Below are 24540 nucleotides of genomic sequence, written 5' to 3' on the forward strand. Positions count from 1 at the left end.
TAACCCAATTCATTTCTCTTGTATATTTATGATACTGATGACTGCATTTACATTTTAACACAGAAAACTTTAGACTCCAACCCTAGTATTGGTGGAAGGAGGGTGTTAAATTATGACAAGATTAGTTTTCTCAAATGTTAAATGCAGATTTGGGGGAAAAAAAACCCTAAGTAATTAATCAGCTTGATTAAATGTTCTGAAATATTTCATAACATCCACCCATAATTTATTACTATTATTAAATTTCCTGTCATTCTTGGCTCTTTTATCAATTGTGACTTGGTACCTATGTGTGCATATTTATCAGTTTCTACCTTTTAATGGATTAATGCTTAACATTTCAGCATATGAGTGGATAACACATGGGCACACCCAGCTGCCCTAGCCCACTTTATAACCCCAATTTACAATTCGTATTCATTCAATAAATATATACTGAGCCCTTACCATGTATTGGGCACTATATTCCACTAGGGATACAGATATTAAAAACTTACTTCCTACCCTCAAGGGGATCACAATCCAATGGGGGCATGAAACTATTACTCTATGGAGCTTAGGTATGTCTACAAAGAGGAAGAACCAGTGTGTCCTGGCAGGAGAAAGTAGTGCAAAGGCCCTGAGGCCAGAGAGTGTGTGCATTCAGGGAGCTGCCATTTTCTCTGTGACACATCAGGCAAGTGTTTACATGAAAGTGAGAAGGAAGAAAGTGTGCATGGCTTATGTGGGGTACCTAGAAGAGGCAAATTCATAGAAACAGAAAGTAGAATAGAGGTTACCAGGGGCTGGGGGCAGGAGGCAAAGAAGAGTTATTGTTTATGAGCACAGTGTTTTTACTGGGGATGAAGAAAAAAGTATTATATAGATAGTGATGATTATACAACATTGTGAATGTATTTAATACCACTGAAATGTATACTTACGAAGAGTTAAGTGATAAATATTATATTATGTATATTTTACCACAATAAAACAAAAAAATTTTTAAGTGTGCCTGGGCCTTGAGGAGAGTGGTGATGTTTGGAGACAGCCACTGTGGGAGAACAGGAACAAGACCCAGCTAGAGACACGGTGAAAATTTTGCTAATGACTCTCACTCCATCAGCATCCTGTCACCTGCTGGGCAGTTCTGAGATTTCGTTGACAGCCTGTGGTGGCCTGGATGTAAGAGTGGATATAGCGGTTTTGCCAGACAGGCATGAAATAACTAGGAACTGAAATAGCTCTGTGTGTGTGTAATGAGAAAGTGGTTGAAGGCTGGCTCATGGCGCTAAACCCAAGACTTAGAAGGGAGTGAAGCCAAGGAGAGGGACTGATTAAGTAAAGGAAAAGCAAAAGCAAGGATTATGAGACCAGATGAGGAATGCTGGAAGGACACAAGATGGTTCTAGAAGTTGAGATAAAAGTTCGAGAATTTGAAAGCACAGCAGTGTGGATGGTGTGACTCAGTCCAGGGTGTGTCCATGGGGGTTGGTGGGTGAAGTTGGAGACAAAAGTCTCTGCAGTTGTGAGTTGAAGAAACTAAGTTCCCCAGAAGAGATAGGACAGCATCAGGTATCATTTAGAATCTCCAGTCAAGGCATGAGCTTTCTTGCAAATGATGTATTATTTATTTATTCGTCACTTGCATTCATTGAGGGCCTACTTTGTACCAGACACTGTTCTAGGTGCTGGGAAAAAAGACAATTCCCTGCTCTCCTGGAATTTCCACTCCAGTGAAGCGGCAAGTTGGGTAACAAACAAAAAAAAACAAACACAAAATACTCCATGGGCATGTGCTATTATGGCCTCCCAAAGTGTACATAAAAAATATAGCAACATGCACGGACCTAGAGATTGTTATACTGAGTGAAGTAAGTCAGACAGAGAAAGAGAAATATCGTATGATATAAGCTGAATCTAAAAAGAAATGATACAAATGAACTTACTTACAAAACAGAAACAGACTCACAGACTTAGAGAATGGAATTATGGTTACCAGCGGGGAAGGGTGGGAGGAAGGGATAGTTAGGGAGTTTGGGATTGACATGTACACACTGCTATATTTAAAATGGATAACCATGTCCTGGCTATTGTAAATAGTGTTGCAGTGAACATTGTGATACATGACTCTTTTTGAATTATGGTTTTCTCAGGGTATATGCCCAGTAGTGGGATTGCTGGGTCATATGGTAATTCTATTTTTAGTTTTTTAAGGAACCTCCATACTGTTCTCCATAGTGGCTGTATCAATTTACATCAGAAACTAACACAACACTATAAAGCAATTCTACTCCAATAAAGATGTTAAAGAATTAAAAAAAAAAAAAAAAAGGATAACCAACAAGGACCTACTGTATAGCACAGGGAACTCTGCTCAATATTATGTAACAACCTAAATGGGAAAAGAATTTGAAAAAGAATAGATACATGTATATGTATAACTGAATCACTTTGCTGTACATCTGAAACTATCACAACATTGTTAATCAACTGTACTCAATATAAAATAAAAAGTTAAAAAAAAGAAAAGAATTACAGTATTTGTAAAGTCAGTGAGATATTATGATACGATATTAACCCTGAAGATTCCAGGCATTTACAAATCTACATCAGGAAAACACTAAACATAGCCAAAGATATTGATTGGCAATACAGAGCTTACAGCTAACACTAAATTTTGCTTCCACAAAAGCATGGAGCCCAGTGATATTTTAATTAACAGAACAAAACCCCCAAAGCCATGAAAACTGTTAGCATTAGCAGCTTGGCAGATTCAGAGCGTGGCAATGGGCCACTAAGACACATCCAATGGAACAAGCACAAATTGGTGACTGTGAGCTCAGGACCCAGCATGAAAAGCCATCTTCTTCAGAACTTCCAGCAACATTTTTTATGAGGAAATAAATAATTTGAGATTTCATTTCAGAATCTCCAACAACAAGACCCTGGAGTGTAGCCTGAAGGGAGCATGGGAGGAGTGGTTGCTACATCACATCTCTCTTGGGGAGGGAACATGCAGGAAGAGTCCCAGGGAGCTCTTCACCCTTCTGTCGTGCAGTGAGGGGCAATGGGTCACAGCAAGGAAGGCAATTTCCTACAGAAAAGCTGAAAAACATGAAATAGTGGACTGTGACCATAGGCTCCTGGCAAAGGATTGCTGGCTTGGGACAGTTAGAAATTGGATTTTTTTCTAAAGCAAAGGCTTCTGACAACAAAATATTCAACAAGTGGACAGTAGAATGTGGTTCTCCATTCTTAGGCATAAGGGGTGATGGCACAGATGAGTTGAACATGGAAGGAGGAGTAGAAAACATAGGAATTTAAGAGAATTCAGAGACACTGGCTTCATATGTATAGGTGGATGGGTGGCAGGACCTGCTTATTACTTGTGATTGGGGATGACAGTGGTGACGGATCTTAATCATACAGCATTAGGAGAAAGAGAAAGAAAAAACCTCTTTTGGTTTCTTTGGGTTTTTTTGCTTTTGCCAAAGTTGTTGACAGTATTGTTTGTAATTGCGGAAATTTGGAATGAAATGTCCAAAATTATGAAAGTTTGAAAATAAATTATGGTATGTCTATCCAACAGAATTCTATATATTCATTAAAAACTGTATTTCAAAAGACAACAATAAATTGGGAAAATGCTCACAATCTAATGCTAAATGAGAAAAATTTCAAAATTTGGTATAAAAGTTATTATTATTTTTTTTAATGTGTAAAGAAAAAAACTGAAAAGGAAAATTTTCAATCGTTATCAGCTCTTTCTTTCTGGTAATATTACAGGTATTTTAAATATTTCTACATATACTTTTCTACGTTTAAAAATCTGTAACCATCAATATGTATTACTTAAAATTAATAAATTTTATGTAAATAGAGTGATAATTAATGATGCCACAAGCATAATTATGGTTTACACTTACACTAAGGAGCAGACTCTAGTAATAACCAGCCATCCAAAACTATAATGGAATATTCATTTAGTCAGTAAATGAGTCTTTATGTGTTGTTCACTGAAAAAGGCACAAGGGATTCAGAAATAAAAGTACCAGTCCTGCTGAAGAAACTGAGGACTAGTGAGGAGGCTGAGAGGAAAGCAGACAAGTGCCCATAGTGCTCTATGATAAGTTCTCCTCCAGAGATGGGCCCAAGGTGCTGTAGGAACACAGGAGAGGAGGAACAGTCCAGCCACTGGGATTCGTGGCAGGCTTCCAGGAGGAGGTGACATCTGAGTTGAATCTTGAAGGATGAGTGAAGAAAAAAATCAGAGGAAAAGTGTTCAAGTAGAAGGAATGTATAAAGACAGAATTCAGTGAGAGCAGTAGCTTTCTAATGTGAAGCTCATTATGCTGAAATTCAGGGGAGGAAAAAAGAAAACATGGACTAAACCAGTTACTGTGGGGATGGAGAGACAGAGAAAGATTGAAGCAATACAAGAACTTTTGGAGTTCAGAATGTCTCCTAGATTCTCTCTTGGACACGAGATGTGTGCGTGATCACATCACTTGGCTAACATAGGAAATAGAGTTGGAAGAGTAGGTTTAGAGGGAAATTTTTAGAAATATCCATTAGCAAAGTAAACAATATATAGCATCAGAGAAAAACCACTCATTTGTTCTGCAAGTTTTTGCTGAGCACAACTGTCAGGGGCTGATCTAGGTCCTGAGGACACAGTGGTGAATAAGACAGACAAGACCTCGATCTAACATTGCTCAAGGTTTGCCTTGGAGACAAACCACAAACAAACAAACAAGAAAATGTCCAGAAGCGATAAGTGCCATAAAGAAAATTAAGCTGCATGCCACGAGAGGGAGTAATGGGTTATTTAGATTGGGTGTCAGAGGCTCAGAAACGATTTGGGATAGGAGAACAATGTGACAGTGATAATGATTGGACAGCAATATGGTAGCATTGATTGAATCTTTTCTTTGTGATTATTCCACTTATTACACAACACAATCCCATAGGTAGGTAGTGCTGAGGGTCCAAAACTTGCCCAGAGTCAAACTCAACTCTGCCTGTAGCCATAATCTCAAAAATATGTGTACTTTCTGTCTGTATCAGGTTGGGCCTTGAGAGGTGAGGGCTGTAACCACGGGAAGGAATATAATCATCCAGGGACACGGAAGCATGAGGAAGAATTGGGGGTGGGGGCCAAGAACTGAAACCCGGGGAATGCCAACATCAAGCTGGTGGAAGGGGAGCTCTGAAGACAAGCGCCGCAGCTACGTGGGGCACAGCGTGAGATGGACGAGGCCCAGGGGACAGTGTAGCCTGACAGCCACAAGACAAGGCAGTGTCCAGAGGAAGGGACGGTCAGCAGTGTCCTCTCGTCCACACACCCAAGAAGGAACAGGAACAACGGGAAGCATCCATTAGAGGTAGCAACTGGGCAGTTCCTGGTGACCTTGCCAAGACTGGTTTCAGTGAGCTGGTGAGGGAGCCCAGACTGCAGTGTTGATAAGGGAATACTTCTTTTCTAAGAGATACAGGGTAGAGGCAGTGTGCTTTGTTATGGTGGTTGTTGTTTTGGTTTGGGTTTGGTTTAAAGAGGTGTAAGACTAGAAGGTTGAGCCCATGGAGGAGGAGTTGAGGCTGTAGGAGATAGAGGAAATAACTGATATAGCCAAGCCCTTGTAAGGACAAGAAAGGATGGTAAGCAGAGCACACAGGTCAAGGGCTAGATCTTGGGTAGGAAAAGAGGTACCTCTTTCCTGTGTTGGGAGGGAAGGGAGTAAGTAAGAAGGCTATAAGGGTAAGGAGTTGCCTGACTTCTTTTCTGTGAAGTCGGTGGTATTGTCATCTGCTCAAGGTGAAGACCCCAAGGGGAGTGTCATCCTTAAGGTTCAGCTTTGAAATAGGGCTCCTGGAGAATGGGAGTGGATGCTAAGGGCCTGTATAAAAGTCTCCAAGTAGCCCCGCTGAGTTTAGAACCCTTGCATTTGTGGCTGCGGCATCTGCACAGCTGTAAGATTTCCTTCAGCAGGGCCAGCAGCCAGGCAGGCAGGGAGTTGGGCTGTGCCGTGTGGCACCTGTTCTGGGGAGATCACTCCAGTCTTTCATCTGGCTTCTCATGGACAGTCCTGAATTCATGGACCCTTCAACAGCCAGAGCTAAACAAATTTGCAAAGCCAGAATTTATCTTCACGTTAGTCATTTAAAGAAAACCCCTAATCAATGACATCTGAATATAAAATATGTATTAAAATAGAAAGCAGTAGGGACCCAGGATCTTTAGAGCTAAATGATCAGTGAAATAGCTGGAATGTTCCTTGTACTGTTCTATTCCCGTGCATATAATGTTACAACTACTGCCTCCATTTGATTCCGTTAGAGATCCTCTTTTTAAAGTTAAATACACAGCTTCCCTGGGAATGTAATTGTGAAACGTTTTGTCGTTATACTGCACGGCAGTCACTTTAAGATAACACAAATCTTGCTTCTGGCAGAGCATTTCCTTACCACTACATGCATACAAAACAGGATGTAATCAAAAGGGTATTTGGCATGGGTCCAGAAAGCAATCTGGATTAGTCTGTAACTGGCTGCCATAGTTTCAAGTCCATTTCTGATCCATGACTTATTGCTTCATAACTGACAATTTCAAAGGTTTACCAGGATGGCACAAAAAAAACCCTCAACCATTAGTTTCTAGGTTCTTCTGAAGTGTTTCACTAGTGAACATTTTTGAATATTTAAAATAAGAGAATAAGACAATAAAGATGGTTTTTGCCATCATTTCTCCCCCCCCATTTTCTACCAACAATATAAACTAGTGGAGGGAATATTTACTAAAAGTATAGAATTGTAGAGGGAACACTTCAGGTAGCTGTTAATTTCCACTCCTTAAGTCAATAGCAATTTATATAATAGAGAGAGGATTGGATAATTTTCTTTAATATTCAAACTTCACACGGAGCACCTGAAATTTTTTTTTTTTAAAAAGAAAAGACAAAGAAAACAGCTAACTAAACTCTGGTTCTTATTTAGCAGCCTGATACAAAGGCAATTAAAAAGAAGTGATATTCAAGCAATTTTACTGTTTAAATAATTCAGAAATTCTCTTTTGAAACAGTTCAGTTTCTTTAGCCAAACTTGAGATGTATGACATTAATCACATCTTATATCCTTGCGTTACATCAAATGTTGTCGTCATTACCGTCATTACTTTCTCTAAAGGTCCTCCAGGCTCTTTAGAAGCAAAACCTTGAGAACAGCAGGACACCCTGAGGCCTGAGCTAGTATTGTCTTTATCTTTTGAGTGAGGCTTTGGAGCCCAGGGAGATGACTTGGACACCACCTCCTCAGGTATTTCTTAAAGAACCAGTATATACACACCATTGTAAAGCAATTATACTCCAATAAACATGTTAAAAAAAAAACAGTATATTTCCCCCCTCTTCCCTGAAGGAATTAGGGTTAATTTCTAATTATAAGCCCACTTCATGTTATCGGCTAAAAATACCTTAAAATTCTTTTCACATTTCACTTCCCCATAATACCTACTTTTCTAACTGCGTACAGATTTTAATGCTTTACCAGAATATGTGAATCTATTTTATGTAGGTTCCTCAAGGTTTGACCTTAATATTTACAAGTTATTTTCCTCATAGTCAATGGCTATGCAATGAATAAATCATTTTAATTTGATTGTAGATTGCAGCCAGATAATCATCTCATTGATGAAACCAGGAAAGATTGATATAATACAAGTGCACCAGTATCTAACTCCAAAAGAATGTCAGCCAAACTGAGGAGTCGAATTCAAGTGATTTGAATTCAGGAAAACTACGATGAGTTATTTCGGCACTAGCTATGGCATAGTTTAAAATTTTTGTAATGATTGTGATGGTGGCGCTTTTTGAGTGAAAAAATGTAAAGTGTCAAGAAATGGGAGGAATATGGTACATACCTGGCCTCTGAGTGAAAATGAAAAGAGGGGTGGAAACTCCGTAATCGGGGGCCCGTCGGAACCAAGCTGTCAGATTTAGGCGAGGGAGGGAGGGAGAGAAAGCTCCCTGGGGGAAGGAGTGGGGCGCTAGACCGTCCGGGAGGGAGAGGGGAGGGAAGGACGGGAGAGGAGGGGAGCGGAGGAGCGCTGAGCCGAGGGGAGGGAGGGGAGGGAAAGTGGGAAAGGGGTAGAGGAGTCGACGGAGCGCTGAAGTTACCCTTGCGCGGCGCGCGCAGTGGCAACGCGTCCCGGCCCCCCGCGCTGGACGGCGGAGGACCCCTGTCGCGCCCCTGGCTGGTCCCGGGACCCCAGCGGGAGTCCCGCGTCTGGCGTCTCGAGTCGCCGGGAGTCTGAGTTGCGGGCCACGCGGGACTGGCTGTGGCAAGCCCGCTGGTCGTTATGAGGACGGATCTAAAATGACCGGCAAGCGGAAACCTTTCCAAACGCAGCTCAGGCGGTCAATCAGTGAGCAGTTGCGGGACTCTACGGCCAGAGCCTGGGATCGGCTGTGGAAAAACGTCCGGGAGAGACGGCTGGCAGGTCGGTGCCCCCGAGACTCGGGACCGCGGGAGCGGGAGGAGGCGCGGGCCGCGTCGCCCCGCCCGGCCCACTGCCCCGCCGCTGCCGTGGGCTCCCGGCACAGGTTTTCAGAGCCCGGGGATGGGCGGAGGAGGCTGCTCTCACCCCCTTGCTGGGCCGGGCCGGAGCGCCAGCGCTCCCCGCTTTCCGCGCGCGGGGACCTGGTGCGTGTGGGCTCCGCCCCGCGCGCGCGGACATCCCGGCGGGGCGCTGCGCGCGGGACCGGGAGCAGGCGCGGGGGTTACCTGGGGAGTCTTCCTTCGAGTGGCCGCTTTGCCTGGGCTGGCCCCGGCTCCGCCACCATCCACCCCCCCCCCCCCCAGCCCAGTGAGTGAATGAGTGCCCAGCCCAAGTGGGCTCCAGGAGATCGGTCCCTCTCCCAACTTGGCCTTTTCCACGAGGGACACGTCCACTGTCTGTGTGGGAGCGGGAGTCAAGACAAGGCTAGGGAGCATATCCAAAGCTCTGGGAGACAGGTGTTTATGGGATAGAGGGGGAGGATTTGGGCCAAGACAGATGGACAGTGGGTTGGTGCTCGTAGATAGCTGCCCACAACCCCTGTCCAGCTGTGGATCCGCTCTCCTCATTTGGGGGCTGCAAAAGAGCGGCCTCCCTTTTGGAATCCATTGCTCATGATTCAGAGGAAGAAAAGAGGTGATTATTCTGAGCCAAGAGGTTCTTAAGAATCCTTGCTTAGGTTAGAAGGCCAGTCCCCTCCTTAGCACCTCCCCCAGCCTCCTGGCTGTGGTCTTTCTTCTGTGCAAGCTCCTTGGACCTACCTCCTAGTAGGGCCACGGATGCAGGAAGTGGTCTGAGCCTTCTCAGAGCCCATGCTGGGAGCATTAGGTCTGGTTAGTCACCACATCATACCTGCCACAATAAGGGAAGGTGGCCTTCCGCCACAGCACAGTTCCCAGGCAGTGTAGGATTTAGGAATGCTCTCCCCAAGTGTTAGCTGCTGGAAGATGTTTCTGGAAATGGGGGACGTGTGGATGGAAGGGCCCCCGAGCTGACCGTGAGTCTAGTCTCTGGATCTTCTTGCCTCCTGTCTCTCCAGCAGTATCTCCTGAGTTGGCCAGTGACCACAGGGGTGGAAGAGAGGTCTAGAGAAGAAGAAGGTATGAAGCCTGGACAGAGGGCAGGGATGCCAAGGGTGAGATGGAAGATTGAACCTTTTCTGGGCTCCTCCCCCTTTTTCTTATTGAAGAAATGTAGAAGTCCTTTGCAAGGTGTTCTGTCCTTACACCCATGCAGCCACATCTCTCCATTCGTCTGACAGCATTCTGGAGGAGATGCCCAGAGTCTGAATCTCCTTGAGCTAGGTCTTCATCAACCTAACTGGTCAAATTAGAAGTAGGGATTATAGATGATTCCAACACTCAATACTGTCCGCATAAAATGTTTATCCCGTATTTTCTCTCCAATACAGCGGCCCCATTTAGTAAGCACCCAAGAAATAAACAGGCTTTGCAGTCTGGACCCAGAAATAAGTTGTGGTAACCCAGTAGTTTTGACTGTTGATTTTTAAAGACCTGTATGTGCATTGCAGACCTAATTAATAACAACTAATAACTTTCTGTGTTATCGTGCTAAATTGTATAATCTACATGATGGATGGTGTTAGAGAAGTTTTTGTGGTCTAGTAAACTTTTGTTGCTTCATAACTTCAGAATGCTTACTGCAAATGTCTCTTTCATAGCTTCTGTTACTAAGTTTGTTAAGTTTGTTAAATCAATGGATCCTCAGGAAACAAGAAGTCTTTCCAAGAGGGCTGCCAAAGCTGTGCTGGGTTTTTATAGAAGCTAAGGCCAAAGATGACTGCAGCCCTGTCTTTTTCAAAAGGACATCGGGAAGGACGAGAGTGTAATGTAAAGATTTAAAACCGTTAAGATTTTCCAGGGAAGTCATTTATTCACATGAATTTTAGACTTTGCAGTTTAGTTAGGGCGGTGGAGAGAAAAAGTTTTGATTCTGAGAAATAAGTGATAGGTAGAGATTTTTAAGATCATGGATATATAGAAATTAAGGCTAAAAGTGGCTTCAGAATGGTAAGTATAAGGGTTCTCCCAGAATAGTGTAATTATTTTTTAAAATAGTGGTGTGAGGTTTTAAAATGTTTAATCAGAATATTAATATCTGCTTACCACTCTGCTAACAGTGGATGCCAGCAGGTTATTCAACTGGGACCAAACAATCCTCTGTGAAGCAGACTTCAACCTCTGCTTCTCTAAGCAAGCTGGGATGCTTGCCACAAAACCAAGCCAACTCCATGAAGGAGCTTTTAGATGCAAATTGATTTTCTTGGGTTTTCTTGCAAAGGTAGCTAAAATATGGAACTTTGGCCATGAGACACTGAAATACTTAAGTTATTAATGTTGGCATCAATTCTAGGTGAAAGTGTTCTTCATTTGTAAAAGTTTTCTTTATATGGTTTAGTTCACAATATCATCATAACCAACTGTATGAATGTACCCCAGAGAGACTCTGCCCACCCCCCAAGAGATGACGTGAGGCTATTGGCTTTTGTTTTTTTTTCAGCTTTTTTCTATCACGTAAAAGTTTTGTGCTGGGACTTCTATAATTTCCCTAAAATTTTCTTCATATTACACTTAGTCAGTAGAACAGTATTCAAAGTGCTTTATAACAAACTTGTGTTTGTTGTCTAGAGCATTCTGAAGGTATTTGATGCGTCCTTTTGCTTTTTAACATCCTGAGGCAGGAAATCCTTATTCTAACTCACTGTTACTTCTCTTCATGAAAGCCCGTCTTGTCAATGGGACAAAAAGACAAGAAGAAGTAGAGCTGTTTTAAACATAGTGAAGCTTGTGGATTTCTGTGCTGTGGGACTGTATTTGGGAAGGAGGGGACTATACATAACTGGAAAACTATTTCTTCACACGCATCACAATGACACAAGTAATGAAACCGATAGAAGGATGAGGTGTGAATGATGTTCAAATATGTTCATTTCATTACAGAATTATAAAAGGGAGTTATTGGTTAAAGAAAGACTGATGCTGGGAGCTCTTTTTGGGCTTTGCAATTCTGTAGTAGCTGACAGACTTTCATCGGATTGTGGCGTTTTTAACAACATGTACTTACTTCTTAATTACCTAAGACTCTAATCCTCATAAGAGTCAGCAAGAGTTTTTCTCGCCTGTCATCTCAATATTGATCATTGAAATAATGGTGGTAATTGTTGTTTATTCCCAAGATGACAAAGTTAGTTAGTGTTCAAAGAAGTATTCTAATTCAGGTTGTCAGAAGTCGAAGGTCATCTGTGCCCATTTTGTGTTATACCACGCTGCCTTCTCCGTGGCTCTTATGGAGACACATGGACCTCAAATCCTTTCTCTAAGTCTCTCTGTCATTTGCAATTAGTTTTAAAAAGAACAACAAAATTAATTGGAAAAATTGCTCTTTCCTCCTGCAATGACAAGGATAACCCTATGCACCAAAAATAGCTTGTCTCCCAGTCATCCTATTGGGCTGGGTAGTGTATGGGCTTATAGAGAGTTAAAACAAACAGCCATACATCTACCTTGTTGGGGCTCCTATGTGGTGTGCCCTGCCCATTACCATCGCTGCAAGAAGCCAAGGGCTGCAAGAAAGAGATGTTGTCATAAAGCGTAAACACAGGTTTCTTCAAGGTAGGTGAATGACAGTTTCTTTTGGCCTCTTCAGTTCCCTAATCAGCCACCACTGGTGACAATTCTTAACTTTTATAGCATCATTAAATTCTCTAGGCAGAAGCATACCCTTTAGCTTCTGGTCTTTGTAAGCAGCTTGAACTACTTTTCAAAAGTTTAGGTCTGGGGCTTCCCTGGTGGCTCAGTGGTTAAGAATCCACCCCCCAATGCAGGGGACATGGGTTCGAGCGCTGGTCCAGGAAGATCCCACATGCCGTGGAGCAACTAAGCCTGTGCGTCACAACTACTAAGCCTGTGTTCTAGAGCCCGTGAGCCACAACTACTGAGCCCACGTGCCACAACTACTGAAGCCCACGCACCTAGAGCCCATGCTCCGCAACAAGAGAAGCCCCCGCTTGCCACAACTAGGGGAAGCCCGCGTGCAGCAACAAAGACCCAATGCAGCCAAAAATAAATAAATAAATAAATTTATTAAAAAAAAGAAGTTAAGGTCTGAAAAAATCCAAATGAATTTTCTAAAGCTTTCTGCTCCTTCATTTTAAAACCGTACTCTGTTTTAATGGAAATGTAATCCATATGTATGATTCCTTTATACTCACATAACAATATTTAGGTAGCTTGTGAACTAATTGATGGCCAAGTCTTTTGATCTCTTTCATAGTCTTATTTTAAATCATTTCTCTTAGACACAGGAAGTTATATTGCTGCCAAAAATAAACTAACCTAAAACACTGAAAAGTTTGAGTTTTGTTAGAAATGCTAATTCCACCAAATTTCAGCAAGTTCTTGTCATGTTAAAACAGGTTTATTCATCCTCAAAGTCAACAGTAGCATCCTGTGATGTGATGTAAACATGAGATTGGGACTTTAATGCAGAGCGGGATCAAGAATAGAACATGGGCCATAAAAAAGTTCCTTATTAAAATCTAAATGTGTTCCATGATAGCAAAAAGTACAGGATGATACTAGCTGATCGTTTTCATTTGTTTTGTGTCAGTGTCCTTCCTTTTTATTATCACTTTACTGTAAAGAACAGGCCATCCTACTCTGTCAGTTTTTTCTTTTTAAACATCTCTTGAAAAGGGAATACATTTAGATGTGATTTATATTAACAATAACAAAAAAGAAAATCTAAGTCAGGTAAATATACAATGAAAATCAGAGAAAGAGAAGACATCATATGTACCAGGGTTCCTCTCAGCCTTAGCTACCCACAGGGTCACCTGGAGCCTTTTGGAAATATGAATGTCCTTACTGCCTCCCAGAGACTCTGATTTGGTTCACATGGGGCCTGGGGATCAGTATTTTTTTAGTACTGGTTCCAGCGTACAGTCCGGGTTCAGAATCACTGACTTGTGTTAACTACCATATGGTAACTCGCAGCAGTCTGTGTCTAGTACGAGATCATAGTCTAAGTCCCCAAGAAAAGTTTTGCTTAAGTGAGGTTGGAATGAGCTTGATATTTTACAGGGACAGAAAAGAAAAGGGAAAAAAACAAAACAAAACAAAACAAAAACGGTGTGCCTGGAGCATAGTGAAAAAAGGTGGTACAAGTAGATGGTAAGAGATCATGTCAGAGGTATGGGTAGAGTCAGGTTATAAGATTAGGTTGGGCCTTGTTGCCAGGGCAAGAAGTTTGGATTTGGTTCTACATGTGATAAGTAGTAAAGGATTTTAAACAGAGGAGGGACAGGACCTGAATTAGTTACTACTGGAGTGGTCCAGGTAAGAGAGAAACAGTGACACGGACTAGGCTGATAATGATGAAAATGGAGAGAATGGGACAGATTTGGAGTATGTCTTGGAAGTAGAGACAACAATGCTGACATTTTTTGTTGGAGGTGAGGGAGAGGGATCAAGGGCTCCTAGGTTTGTAGAGCCATGGGCTGAGTTGGGGACAGGTGGAATATTTGCATCTTGCAAGTGCAAAAGGACCTTTTTTTGCATAAGCCAGATGAAGAGCGAGTTCTCCTTTGGCCAAATTAAGCCAAAGATGCCTATTAGACATCCAAAGTAAAAGTCAAAGAGCTGGTTGTATGAGTAAAGTTTTGGGAGAAAAGTCAAAGCCAAAGATAGAAATCTGAGAGTTATTGGCATATGACTACTATAGAGTAAAGCCTTAGGACTGGATGGGGTTACTTAGAAGAGAATATAGTTAAGAGGAGGGGCCAAGGACCAAGTCCTAGGGCATCCTTTATTTAGAACACAATATTGGGACATGAACTGTATATACATATACATGTGCTAAATTTCTGGGGAATAAGAAAAATAGCAGCACTGTTCCTAAACTCAGCATTCTTATAGCTGTATAATAGTAGTGATATATCAAATAATCTTTTGTGACAGACCTACTTGGTCCCAGAACTTTTGATGAATAAAAAATAATCATAAAAATATATCACACTAATAAAATATACATTTTAAGTTTAAAAATGATATTGCAAAGTAAAAATAACATTTAAAGGAAAGACTTCTTAGGGTTGCCCCATAAAAATTAAAATATAGTTAATTAGATAAAAATAATCTTAGCAGGAATACGTCTATGGTTACCGTGACTTGTTGGCTCCACATATAATGGGGTAAGAACTTTATCTTGGAAAGGTGACTTCTCCAGTGTTGTGATATCTGGGAATAGGCTAATCAAAGTTTAGCTTGTAAGAAAGTTTCTGTACTATATTGAATTTTCCAATATTGCATCCATTTGTTGACCTTTACCAATTATGGTCTGTCCATAATAAAGTTGATTGAAGGGAAATTTCTCAGAGAAAAATAGGTAACCACATCTTAAGTTTTTGTGTTTGTAAGGAAGATAACTTAAACATGGCCTAACCCATCTGCAATATGCTGCCCAACCCTTGGAAGTAACACATTTTCTCCTAAAGCTGGAGCAAAGAGAGGACCATGTTCATTATTTGTGGGTGGGTGCTCTGAATAGGAGACAGGAGCCCTGCCAGTTGGCTGAAATCCCTTAAGACCATTTAATACAGCTTTGGATCAGTTACCAACCTGATCATTTAGATGTGGAGCATGTCTATGAAATTAATATATATTCTTTTTGTGTGTGTGTGTGCTTTTTCAATCTTATGTTAAACAAAACAACTTATAAAGAAAAATGTGCTTAGAGACCTTGTAGTTTTCTGGGGGTTTATCCACCAGTATATTTCTATTCTACCCTTTTGCAAGTTTAGGGATATTGCCAAATGAAAACAAACGTGGTTTGAGAAGTGTTGCAATGTTCCTGGGCTTTTTTTCAGAATCCTCGAGTGTTTAGTCCTAAGGCAGTCGAGTTGAAGGGCAAACATTTTTGTCATGTTTGTAGTTAGTCAATAAGTATTTATTGAGCCATGAAATAGCATCCTTGTCAAAGCATGTTGGGACTGTAGTGCAGGATATTAATTCAGGACTGTGGTTTTATCCTGGCAAAGCACACAAATTTTATTTTGCTGCTCAAATCCCTTAACTCATCTATTTAACCAGAAATAGAGCAGGCTTCCAGAAAGTGCTAAAGGACAGTATAGAATGCACCATGACTACACAATATTGTATTTGCAAATCTGCTGTGTCAAGCTATCTTATGTTCTCAGGCAGAATATTTCCTTAGTAACATTTTTATCTAAAATAAAAATTTCAGAACCTTATGGTTCTGTTATTTTGTGTAATAGGGCATATTTTAATCTGTATTTCATCATGACATACTGTGTTTGTTGAATACTTCTTTCTCCTTCCTATGCATGAAATTAAATGAACCCTAGAGATAATTGTTGTTCAACCTCTTGAAAATTGATACATTTACTATCAATGACTTTAATTGGAAAGTCTTATATGCTTCTTATCCTCTCTCCATCTGGATAAAGTAGAAACATGTCCAGGTTTCTTGAAGGATCTTTGAATGTGTTTTCCATTGAAATTTAATGTTTACCATTAGAATAATGTCCTGAAAGTACAAATATATGAATATGTGGAAGGTGTGACAGAATAAGTTAAACTAATCTACTGCTGCGTGAGAATGTCTGGGTTGTCACAATGACATTGCAAAGATGGCTTCCTTTCTTTGGCCGACGCTGAGTTGCATTCATTGCAGAACTCTTGAAAAACAATGATGGATCACACCTTTCCTAGCCAAGAGGAATTGTCCCCATGGTCCTGGAAATAAATTACATCTTTATTTTAGTCCCAAGAAAAGACTTCATAAGCAATAGACATAAAAGAGGAGCAATTGTTAGAATGAAAGTAAGAGAGAAAAAAAAAAAAGCTTTTACATATTTCAACCATTGTCTCATAGGCTGTTTTATTCTTTTTGGAAAGAAAGAAGAGAGGCTTTAGGGTAAGCATTTGATTTCTAGTTCTTAAATTTCTAGTTTCTAAATCAAAGCAACAATGACAAGTGGAAAATTGCTCTTAACCCTGTAGAGAAGCACTGTGGTGGTGGTGGTGGAGAAGTGACTGAAGCTGTTTGAGGCATCATCATTTGAATAAAATCACAGCTGTGTAATGGTAACTCTCATCTGTGAAATTAGCATCAGTTCAGCCATAACGTTGATATAATTATTTGGCACAGCTATGGCTACAGTGCTGGGAGCATAGATCTCCAAGTGTCTTAAATGCATGTTGTTTTACTTTTGTTGCATACAATGCAGTGGAGGGCGGGGTGAGTGGTGTTTGGGCATGGTGGAAGATTACTGGCATGCATCATGCCCTAGTGGTTAAGAGCAGCTACTGGAGCAAGACTACATGGGTTTGCACCCTACCTCCACCTCTTACACAGTGGGTCCTTGGGCAAGATAAATAATCTTGATGGTCCTAAATTTCCCCATCTTAAAAAGGAGGATAAGCATAGGACTTATCTCATAGGGTTGTCATGAGAATTAAATGAGTTAATATTTTCAAAGCATTTAGGATAGTGCCTGACCCCTAATTAACAATGTATAAGAGTTCATTTTTTAAAAATACATATGTATATAGATGTAGATATAGATATATAGATACATAGATGTATTCTCTGTGGAGAACAGACATTTTCTGTTAAAGGAGATGCTTTTTGCTCTAGCCTTAAACCAGCCACTCGCTTCATACCTGGATTCATCTGCCTTGTTCCCATATCTTATGGACCCATTCTAGATCCCATGTTCAGGGATTTCCAAGAGCTAAGACATTAGCCTCACTCTCTTTGCTTTGAATCGAATTTAAAAACAAAATCAAACCGTACATATGTTGCTAACGTGGTTGGCAGCATCTTGTGCAAATCCATTAGTGTTATAGCATGAATCATTCATCATACTATTATACTAACATTTTTTCTGAAAGATCATCAATTACGGTTTGTTCATCAAAATTACTATCAGCTTTAGAGCTATGCAACCAAGAAATCATTCCCATGTCCTTGGCCTAAATGGAATTTGATGGACACCAAATTAAAATGAGAGAAGTTGGACTAGATTATCTCTAAGGCCCTGTTTAACTTTAAAATGAGTCTATAAAACTAGACTGTGTGTCTAAAGGAAACTTAATGCTCTAAGTATTTTAGTTCCTTTTCTGTCTGGATTTCATCAGATGTTTTGATAGACAAGGAAAGGGCAGAAGCCCAGAAGGGCACCCCAGGATGCCTGCCGGTGTCATTCCCCATACTGCTTTGGTTACCTAGCCCCCATCAACAGCAGCAACTTAACTGGTACTTTCTGATGTTGGAACTACATCTGCCAGAATTGGAGAAGGAACAAGGAGGGGGGAAAGCTAGGAGTCCAGGGCCTGCAGATACCAGTAGAATCTCAACAGTCCCTGCACCACACGCAGGCAAGGCCCCATGCTCAGAGAGGTCCCGTACTTAGTTTATATGCTCTACTGTTACAATCTTGAAATTATTAATAATTGTTGAATGCAGAGCCCACATTTTCATTTTATACTGGGCCTGGCAAATGAGGTAGCTAATCCTGCATTATTGGTGAGTTCACTGTCATTGGTGATTTGGTGTTATTTAAGTAAGATAAAAGTGACTTGTAAAATCACAGGATATTAGATCTGGAAGGAACCTGCAAGCTTTCCCTTCAGCATCTACAATCTATACTCCATATGCTCTGTGCCACTTGCTCTTGGGGGAGGTGATCTCCCAAGAAGGAAAGTGTGTTTGTTTTCTTTTATTGTTTATTGATTGTGACAGCATCATTATGAAATAAGGCAATAACATCACCCCTGGTGTTTACAGAGTTATAATGATTATATTTTAGTTATTACATATACTGAAGCAAGTATTTTAACTAGCTTTTTAAAGGTATTGCATTGCTTAGGTATATAGGAGATTGGGACAAATTACACACTCTTGGTATGCTAGATTTTCAGATCCAAAGCTTGTTTTTGAAAACTTCTTAATTAATCTTTCTTAATTTAAAATTTATTTACAATATCCGTAATAGATTATTCATTAAACCACTGCTATTAAAACCATTAAGGCTATTTCCTGTGTAGATTTCACCTAGAACTACTTACTAAGAAAAGGAAATTAGGAGAGGCAGTAATAAAACCTGTGATTTATCACCAGGGATTTCCAGCACATATCAGCGAGTTTTATTTTGTCATGATGTCCATCTGTCTCTGTGAGGAACACTAAAGCTGACCGAGTCTAGTCTCATAATGTTTCATAGGTTAAATCCTCCTTTGCTATCAGAAGCTAGACATAGAACTCCCCATTTAGTGATGTAAAAAAAAGAAGACATCTTCCTTTGTTTGAAAGTTAGGTTCATTATTTAATGCAAAGTATTTGGGCAATTGAATAAAAAGAAGAGTGTGTGCATTTTCATTTTCTCTTAAGCTACTTCAAACAAGAACGTGTTTGTGTAGTTCTGAATAGTAAAAGAGTAGGCAGATTCAGCTACCCTGAATCAGACCCTATTTTATGCCAGGCATTGTGCTAAGGCTTCATGTGTTTTTTCATTTGATGCCCAGGCTTCAGGGCAAGTACTCCCAGGGTCCCTGTTAGCACACACAGCAGCTTGCTGTGATTAAGAAAAAGGCTTCCACTCGGGGCCATGAACTACATTGTAAAGGAATTATACTCCAATAAAGATGTTAAAAAAAAAAAAAAGCAAAAAGAATAAGACTGTTAGAAAACGGTGCCTCCTCTGAGAAAACACATTCCCATGGGCGTGTGGCTAGGTGAGTGTACCCCAGGCTGGATTTCAACCTCCATCGTCCCCCTGGCACAGCCTACACAATCATACAGTGTGGCCCTGGGTACTGATACTGTCCCCACTTTACGCATGAAGAAATCCAAGGCTTGGAGAAATTAAGTAACTACTCCTTGTTGTTATGTAGATTTATGAGAGTGGCACATTTTGAATGATATACAGGTCATTGAGAGATCTGTGAGATCCTGGATGACTGCAGGACCCAAACCCTAATCACAGTCTAGCACTTAGGGAGGGGTAACTGTTCCTGGGTAGCGACAATATGGAACCATTTCCACAGCCTTGCCCCAATGTTGCCTCAAGATTAAAGCAGGGTATAATAGATGGGAGCTGACTGTGGCATTCTGGCATCCCAGGGTCCCCGTGAGAATAATGATGATGATTAATGATGATCCTGAATATTTGTGTAACACTTTACAGTTAAGTGTTTTTCCACTAAAGTTTGTGACAGTGGTTTAAAATCAATAGGTTCTCACAAAAGTCCTTTAAGGTAGTCAGGGTGGGTGCTATGATCTCTACTACATAATAAGACAAATGAGGATAAGAAAAATGGTGTGACTATCCAAGGTCCCATGGCCAGAGGGGGCCAGGGGGGTATTTGAACCCAGGCTCCTACCCCAGTGCTTGCCCTCTGCTCACTTTCCTGCTGCCCAGTGTGAGCCCTGCTCTGTAAGATCAGTCAGTTGCTGTTAACTAAACCCAATGGCTCCCAAACCTGACTGAGCATCAGAACCACCAGAAAAGCTTTTTAAAAATACTTCTCCCCAGATCCAAGGGGTCAAAATCATCCCTAGGGGGTAATGTGTATGTGTGTGTGTGCGTGTGTGGAGGGTGGGGTGGGAGGGGGTGTAGTATACATTTTTTAACAAGGCTCCTAGGTGATTTTTGTTGTTGTTGTGTGTTTACAGGCTGCCTGGCACTGTCCTCCCACCAGTGACTGGAAATGGCTCTAAACGCTCACGCTCACGGTTATTTCAGACTCCATGCCTTGAGCCATGCAAATGTCTTCCAGTCCTAATCCTTTTATTTCCCTTCTGCCTACCTAGATCCAACCCATTTTCAAGGACTGGCTCAAGTCCTTCCCACCTGGCCACTATCTCCCCCTTCCATAGCTGAGTGCCCCTTGGTGGGCGAGAGGGTGGGAGGACCGTGAGCGTCTGCTGTGTGCCAGGCCCCGATTCAGTGCTTCTCCCCCTCTCGTCCTGTGAACCGTCACAGCAACACGCTGAGGTCATGGTTATCACCCCCATTCTAAAGATGGGGTAAGTGAAGGAACTTGGCTGAGGCCAACACAGCTAGTAAAGTTCAGAGTTTCATTCAGCTTTAAGTTCCTGCCTTTCCAGTCACTCTACTGAGTGTTTCAGTCTGGTTCCTGTCTCACCAGCAAGAGTTCTTTTGTGCTGTAATAGAGAAACTTTGTCTGACATTAAGGAAAATCTTTTACCTCTTACTGTAAATCCACATGGCAAAATAACCTAGTTGTTGAAGAAATAAAAGAATGAATGCCTTTTCTTACTTCTTTTGTGAATCATTTCCTAGCAAGCTTCAAAAAGGTGGACTGATATTGATAGAGATGATACTTACTTATTCAAACTCTTTAATATTACTAGGAAATTCCAGCCAACGTTCTCTTCTTTCTTTTAGCTCAAAAAAACCATGAAATGTTAGAGAATATGGAAGCCTTGTAGATTGTCTTGTCCAAGTCATTCATTTCACAAGAGCTGATTGAACCTCAGAGAGATTCAGTTAACCTGTTCCAGGTCATCTCATTAGCCATAAACTTGAGATTAGACTCCAACTCCAAGTCACACCAAGTGACTTTTGGGATTGCAGGTGAATTCATATGTGGCCACCCTTTTATAAGCAAAATGCCCATTTCTGAAATTAGTCTAGAATACAAACTTCTTGAGGGGAATGATGGTGCCTTACTTAACTTCAAGAGCAAAGCCTTTCCCATAAGATATGTTTTATAAGTGTTTGTTGGCAGCCTGACTCACTGCCTCAATAACTGAAGGACATTAAAGGAATCTGACTGTCCCCTCCTAAGTGCTGAGTTCACCTCTGATGGCCTCAAACTCTGCCTGCCCTACTGTGATACCACCCCTATGTGTTTGGCACACCTATCAGCTTTGTGGGTTTGAGCAACGTAAACTTTCCCTGTCCTCCAGCCTCCTTCCAAGGTGCAACTGGGGATTTTCATTTTGTAGCTAAAGGAAATGAATACTGCTGTTGTTATCACATGTTAGGTTGGGGAAAATGAAGAAATCATAGTTGAAATTTAAATATTAATTTTTCATTTATTTAAGATGGAAATGTTCCCTTTTGGCCATTAATAAAAATCATAGCACTAGGGGAAATGGGTTTTTGGGAAAAATCCCCCAAATCGTATGGCTTTTTCTTTTTTTCTACAGAGACTCCAAGTTTTCATTCACTCAGCTTATTCAACAAATATTTATTAAGTATCTACTATGGCAAATACTGTCCCAGCTACTGGGGATTCAGTGGTGAACAAAACAGACAAAATCAGAACCCTCACTGGGCTTCCATTTAAGTGGGGAAGACAGATAATAATAAACAAATGCCTAAGATGTAAGTGTTATAAATAGCACGTTAGGAAGAAAAAGAAAATGTGAAGGAGCTGGAGAATTAAAGGGAGTGCTGGTTTGGATCCAGTGGTCAGAGAAGGTCTCTCTGGGGAGGTGGCACTGGAGCAGAGACAGTCAGAGATCTGGGGGGAAGAGTGTTCAGGCAGAAGGAATACAACGTGGATCAGTCCTGAAGCAGGAGCATGTGCATGTGTCTGGGGAAAGGCCAGGAGGGTGTGGGGCTTGGAGCACAGTGAGTGAGTAGAAGAGTGGCAGCAAGGGGTCTACAGATAGCCTGGGCCTCTGCAGCCTTCTGGCCTGAGAAGGAGTCCTGAAATGATCTTGGGTATGATTTGCTGTGAACAGTTAACCAGTTTATGATGTAAACGTTGGAAAGAAAAGACAATGAAGGCCAACAGTGGAAACGGAAAGACTTTTTTTTGTCTGCGCAGCACTGCTTGCAGGATCTTAGTTCCCCGACCAGGGATGGAACCCGGGCCCATGGCAGTGAAAACGCCAAGTCTTAACCACTGGGCTGCCAGGGAATTCCCCAGAAAGACTTTTTAGAGGCCTCCTTGAAGTAACAGATTTAGTTCACATCTCAGTTATAAAACAAATACTTAGTTGCTAGTTACATAAGGGCCCACTGCTTAATTAAAAGGAAGGAAAGAATAACCTCTGGCTTTCAGTTTTTTTATGCAAATGGAGAGGAATTAGCTAGATTCATTCATTTATTCGTTCAAAACATTTATTTAATAAATGTCATATTCCAGGTACTCTGCTATGCTGTGCACTGAGAATAAAAACATGAAAAATATACTAAGTCTTACCCCCAAGGACTTACAGACAAGTGCAGTGGTATTGATCAGAGGATGGAGTGATGAACTTGGTCTTGCTTCACAGAGGAGATGACCCCTGAGTTGGGCCTTAAAGGAGAGAAATTACACTCTAAGGAAGGGGAGGAACAAGCACGTGCAAAGAAACAGAGGCATGAGGTAGCATGAGTAATTATTCAGTGTTGCTGGGACCTTGCGTCAGGAATGAGAGCTGGTGAAGGAAAGACTGGAGGGTGGGCAGAGGCCAGATGACAAGCTTGTGGATCTCATGCATGACTTCCAGGGCTATATCAGATAGCCTGTAAATTATTTTCTAATTCTAGGACTTTATGATTATGTGAATCCATTTTACTTTCTCCATCAGCGTTTGGTATAAGCATCACAAGCCCTTATTTATTTTTATATCCATCTTTTCTAAGTTATCTTGCTCTACAACTTTAAAGAATAATGGTTAGAGCCTCTTTTCTTGCATGAGTATTGCAAAGAACCTGAGGTCTTCTGTGGCTTTTAAAGATGACTTCTGTTAACTTAACAGAACCTACAGGAGCTCCTGTGACTTCCCAGTTGCCAGCCTCACTTCTTGGGGCTTCTTCACTCCAAGTCTTGGTGCAGTTGCCTGGATTTGCAAGTTTAAAGTTAAAATGAGTGTCCGAAGTACATGTGGTATATTACAGAGACTTGATAGTCTATAAGTTCCACAGTGGAACTAATGTGACTTCTTGATCTATTTTTCACAGGGCTTTTGGGCCATAGTTACTTTAAAAAGAACTCTCTTGAAAATAGATCTGAAACGGATCTCGAAGGCTGTGTTTACTCATTCGTAAGCATTTATTGATGACCTACGTTATGCAAAACCACAGTACCAGGTACTGGGGACACAAAAATGAATAAGATAAAATCTTTTCTTTCAAGGAACTTCCAACTATTAGTGATTCTTATAAAAAATCTTATAATTCTCTGACTTTAGTATATATTTTATATATATATATATAGAATGGTTTTAGGTCAATGGTTTAAAAGATTTTAGAAAATTTCATGAAAAATAGTTGAGTTCTTTGATTATGCATAAGCTCAGCCTCTCATGGAAAACTGGATTTATTTATCTAACATGCTGACTAGAGGCAAGGAGGAAAAAAAGCCAGAAGAAAAGTACTAATTCATGATGCACAACTTGAGAATCTCCATTGAACAGCTGCATTGTTGGAACACTCACCCTTTTTGTTCACATGGAGTTGCTATCTGGAATCCTCAGATATCCGTGGTCGCCCGAGGGCTCCTCAAATGTCACCAGGGCAACAACAAAGTAACACACATGAAGCAGGCCTTCTGTGGCATTCTTTATGAAAAGCATTGAATTAAATTATTGCATAACAAATCATCTGCATATGAAAGGCAGTGAACTGTTGGAGAACCCAACTGAAAACAATGCTGAATTTGATTCCTACCTCCACTGATAACTTACTGGCACTCTTAGAAATCTTACTGTGACCCGGGTTCCCTATTTGGAATGTGGGGAATATTAATAATGTACTTATGACTTCAAGGCAGTTGTGAGCTCAATTTAGGGAGATTGTTGAGACGGTTAGAGAAAACTACCATCTATCCCTTAACCCTGTTCATCTTATCCTTTCTTGGTCAACCTTTCAAAATGATTAAGAAATTTCAACCAGAGTGGTCTGGTTGAAACCATTGCTCCCCACTATGGAGTTCCTAGCAAAACGGGCAACAGCTGCATTGACTGAGTCCTTACCATGTGCCAGAGATTGTGCTAGTCAG

The 24540-nt window shown here is 41.1% G+C and overlaps 1 protein-coding gene across 4 annotated transcripts in view; it reads left to right on the forward strand.

The window, feature by feature from the left end:
- Positions 1-24540, forward strand: part of STARD13 (StAR related lipid transfer domain containing 13) — a 389825-nt gene that overhangs the window by 149365 nt on the left and 215920 nt on the right. The window contains exon 1 of one of the 4 annotated variants that reach the window (XM_057533175.1): positions 8120-8476. The exons of 1 other annotated variant lie outside the window; for it this stretch is intronic. In XM_057533175.1, coding sequence (XP_057389158.1) covers positions 8353-8476 — 124 coding nt within the window. In that variant the 5' untranslated portion in view covers positions 8120-8352. Of the gene's footprint in view, positions 1-8119; positions 8477-9580; positions 9669-24540 lie in introns of those variants that run through there. 2 more of the 4 variants (XM_028161730.2, XM_057533178.1) reach the window with 2 other exon arrangements.

The sequence above is a fragment of the Balaenoptera acutorostrata genome, chromosome 18 (assembly GCF_949987535.1).
Source record: "Balaenoptera acutorostrata chromosome 18, mBalAcu1.1, whole genome shotgun sequence".
Taxonomy (NCBI): domain Eukaryota; kingdom Metazoa; phylum Chordata; class Mammalia; order Artiodactyla; family Balaenopteridae; genus Balaenoptera; species Balaenoptera acutorostrata.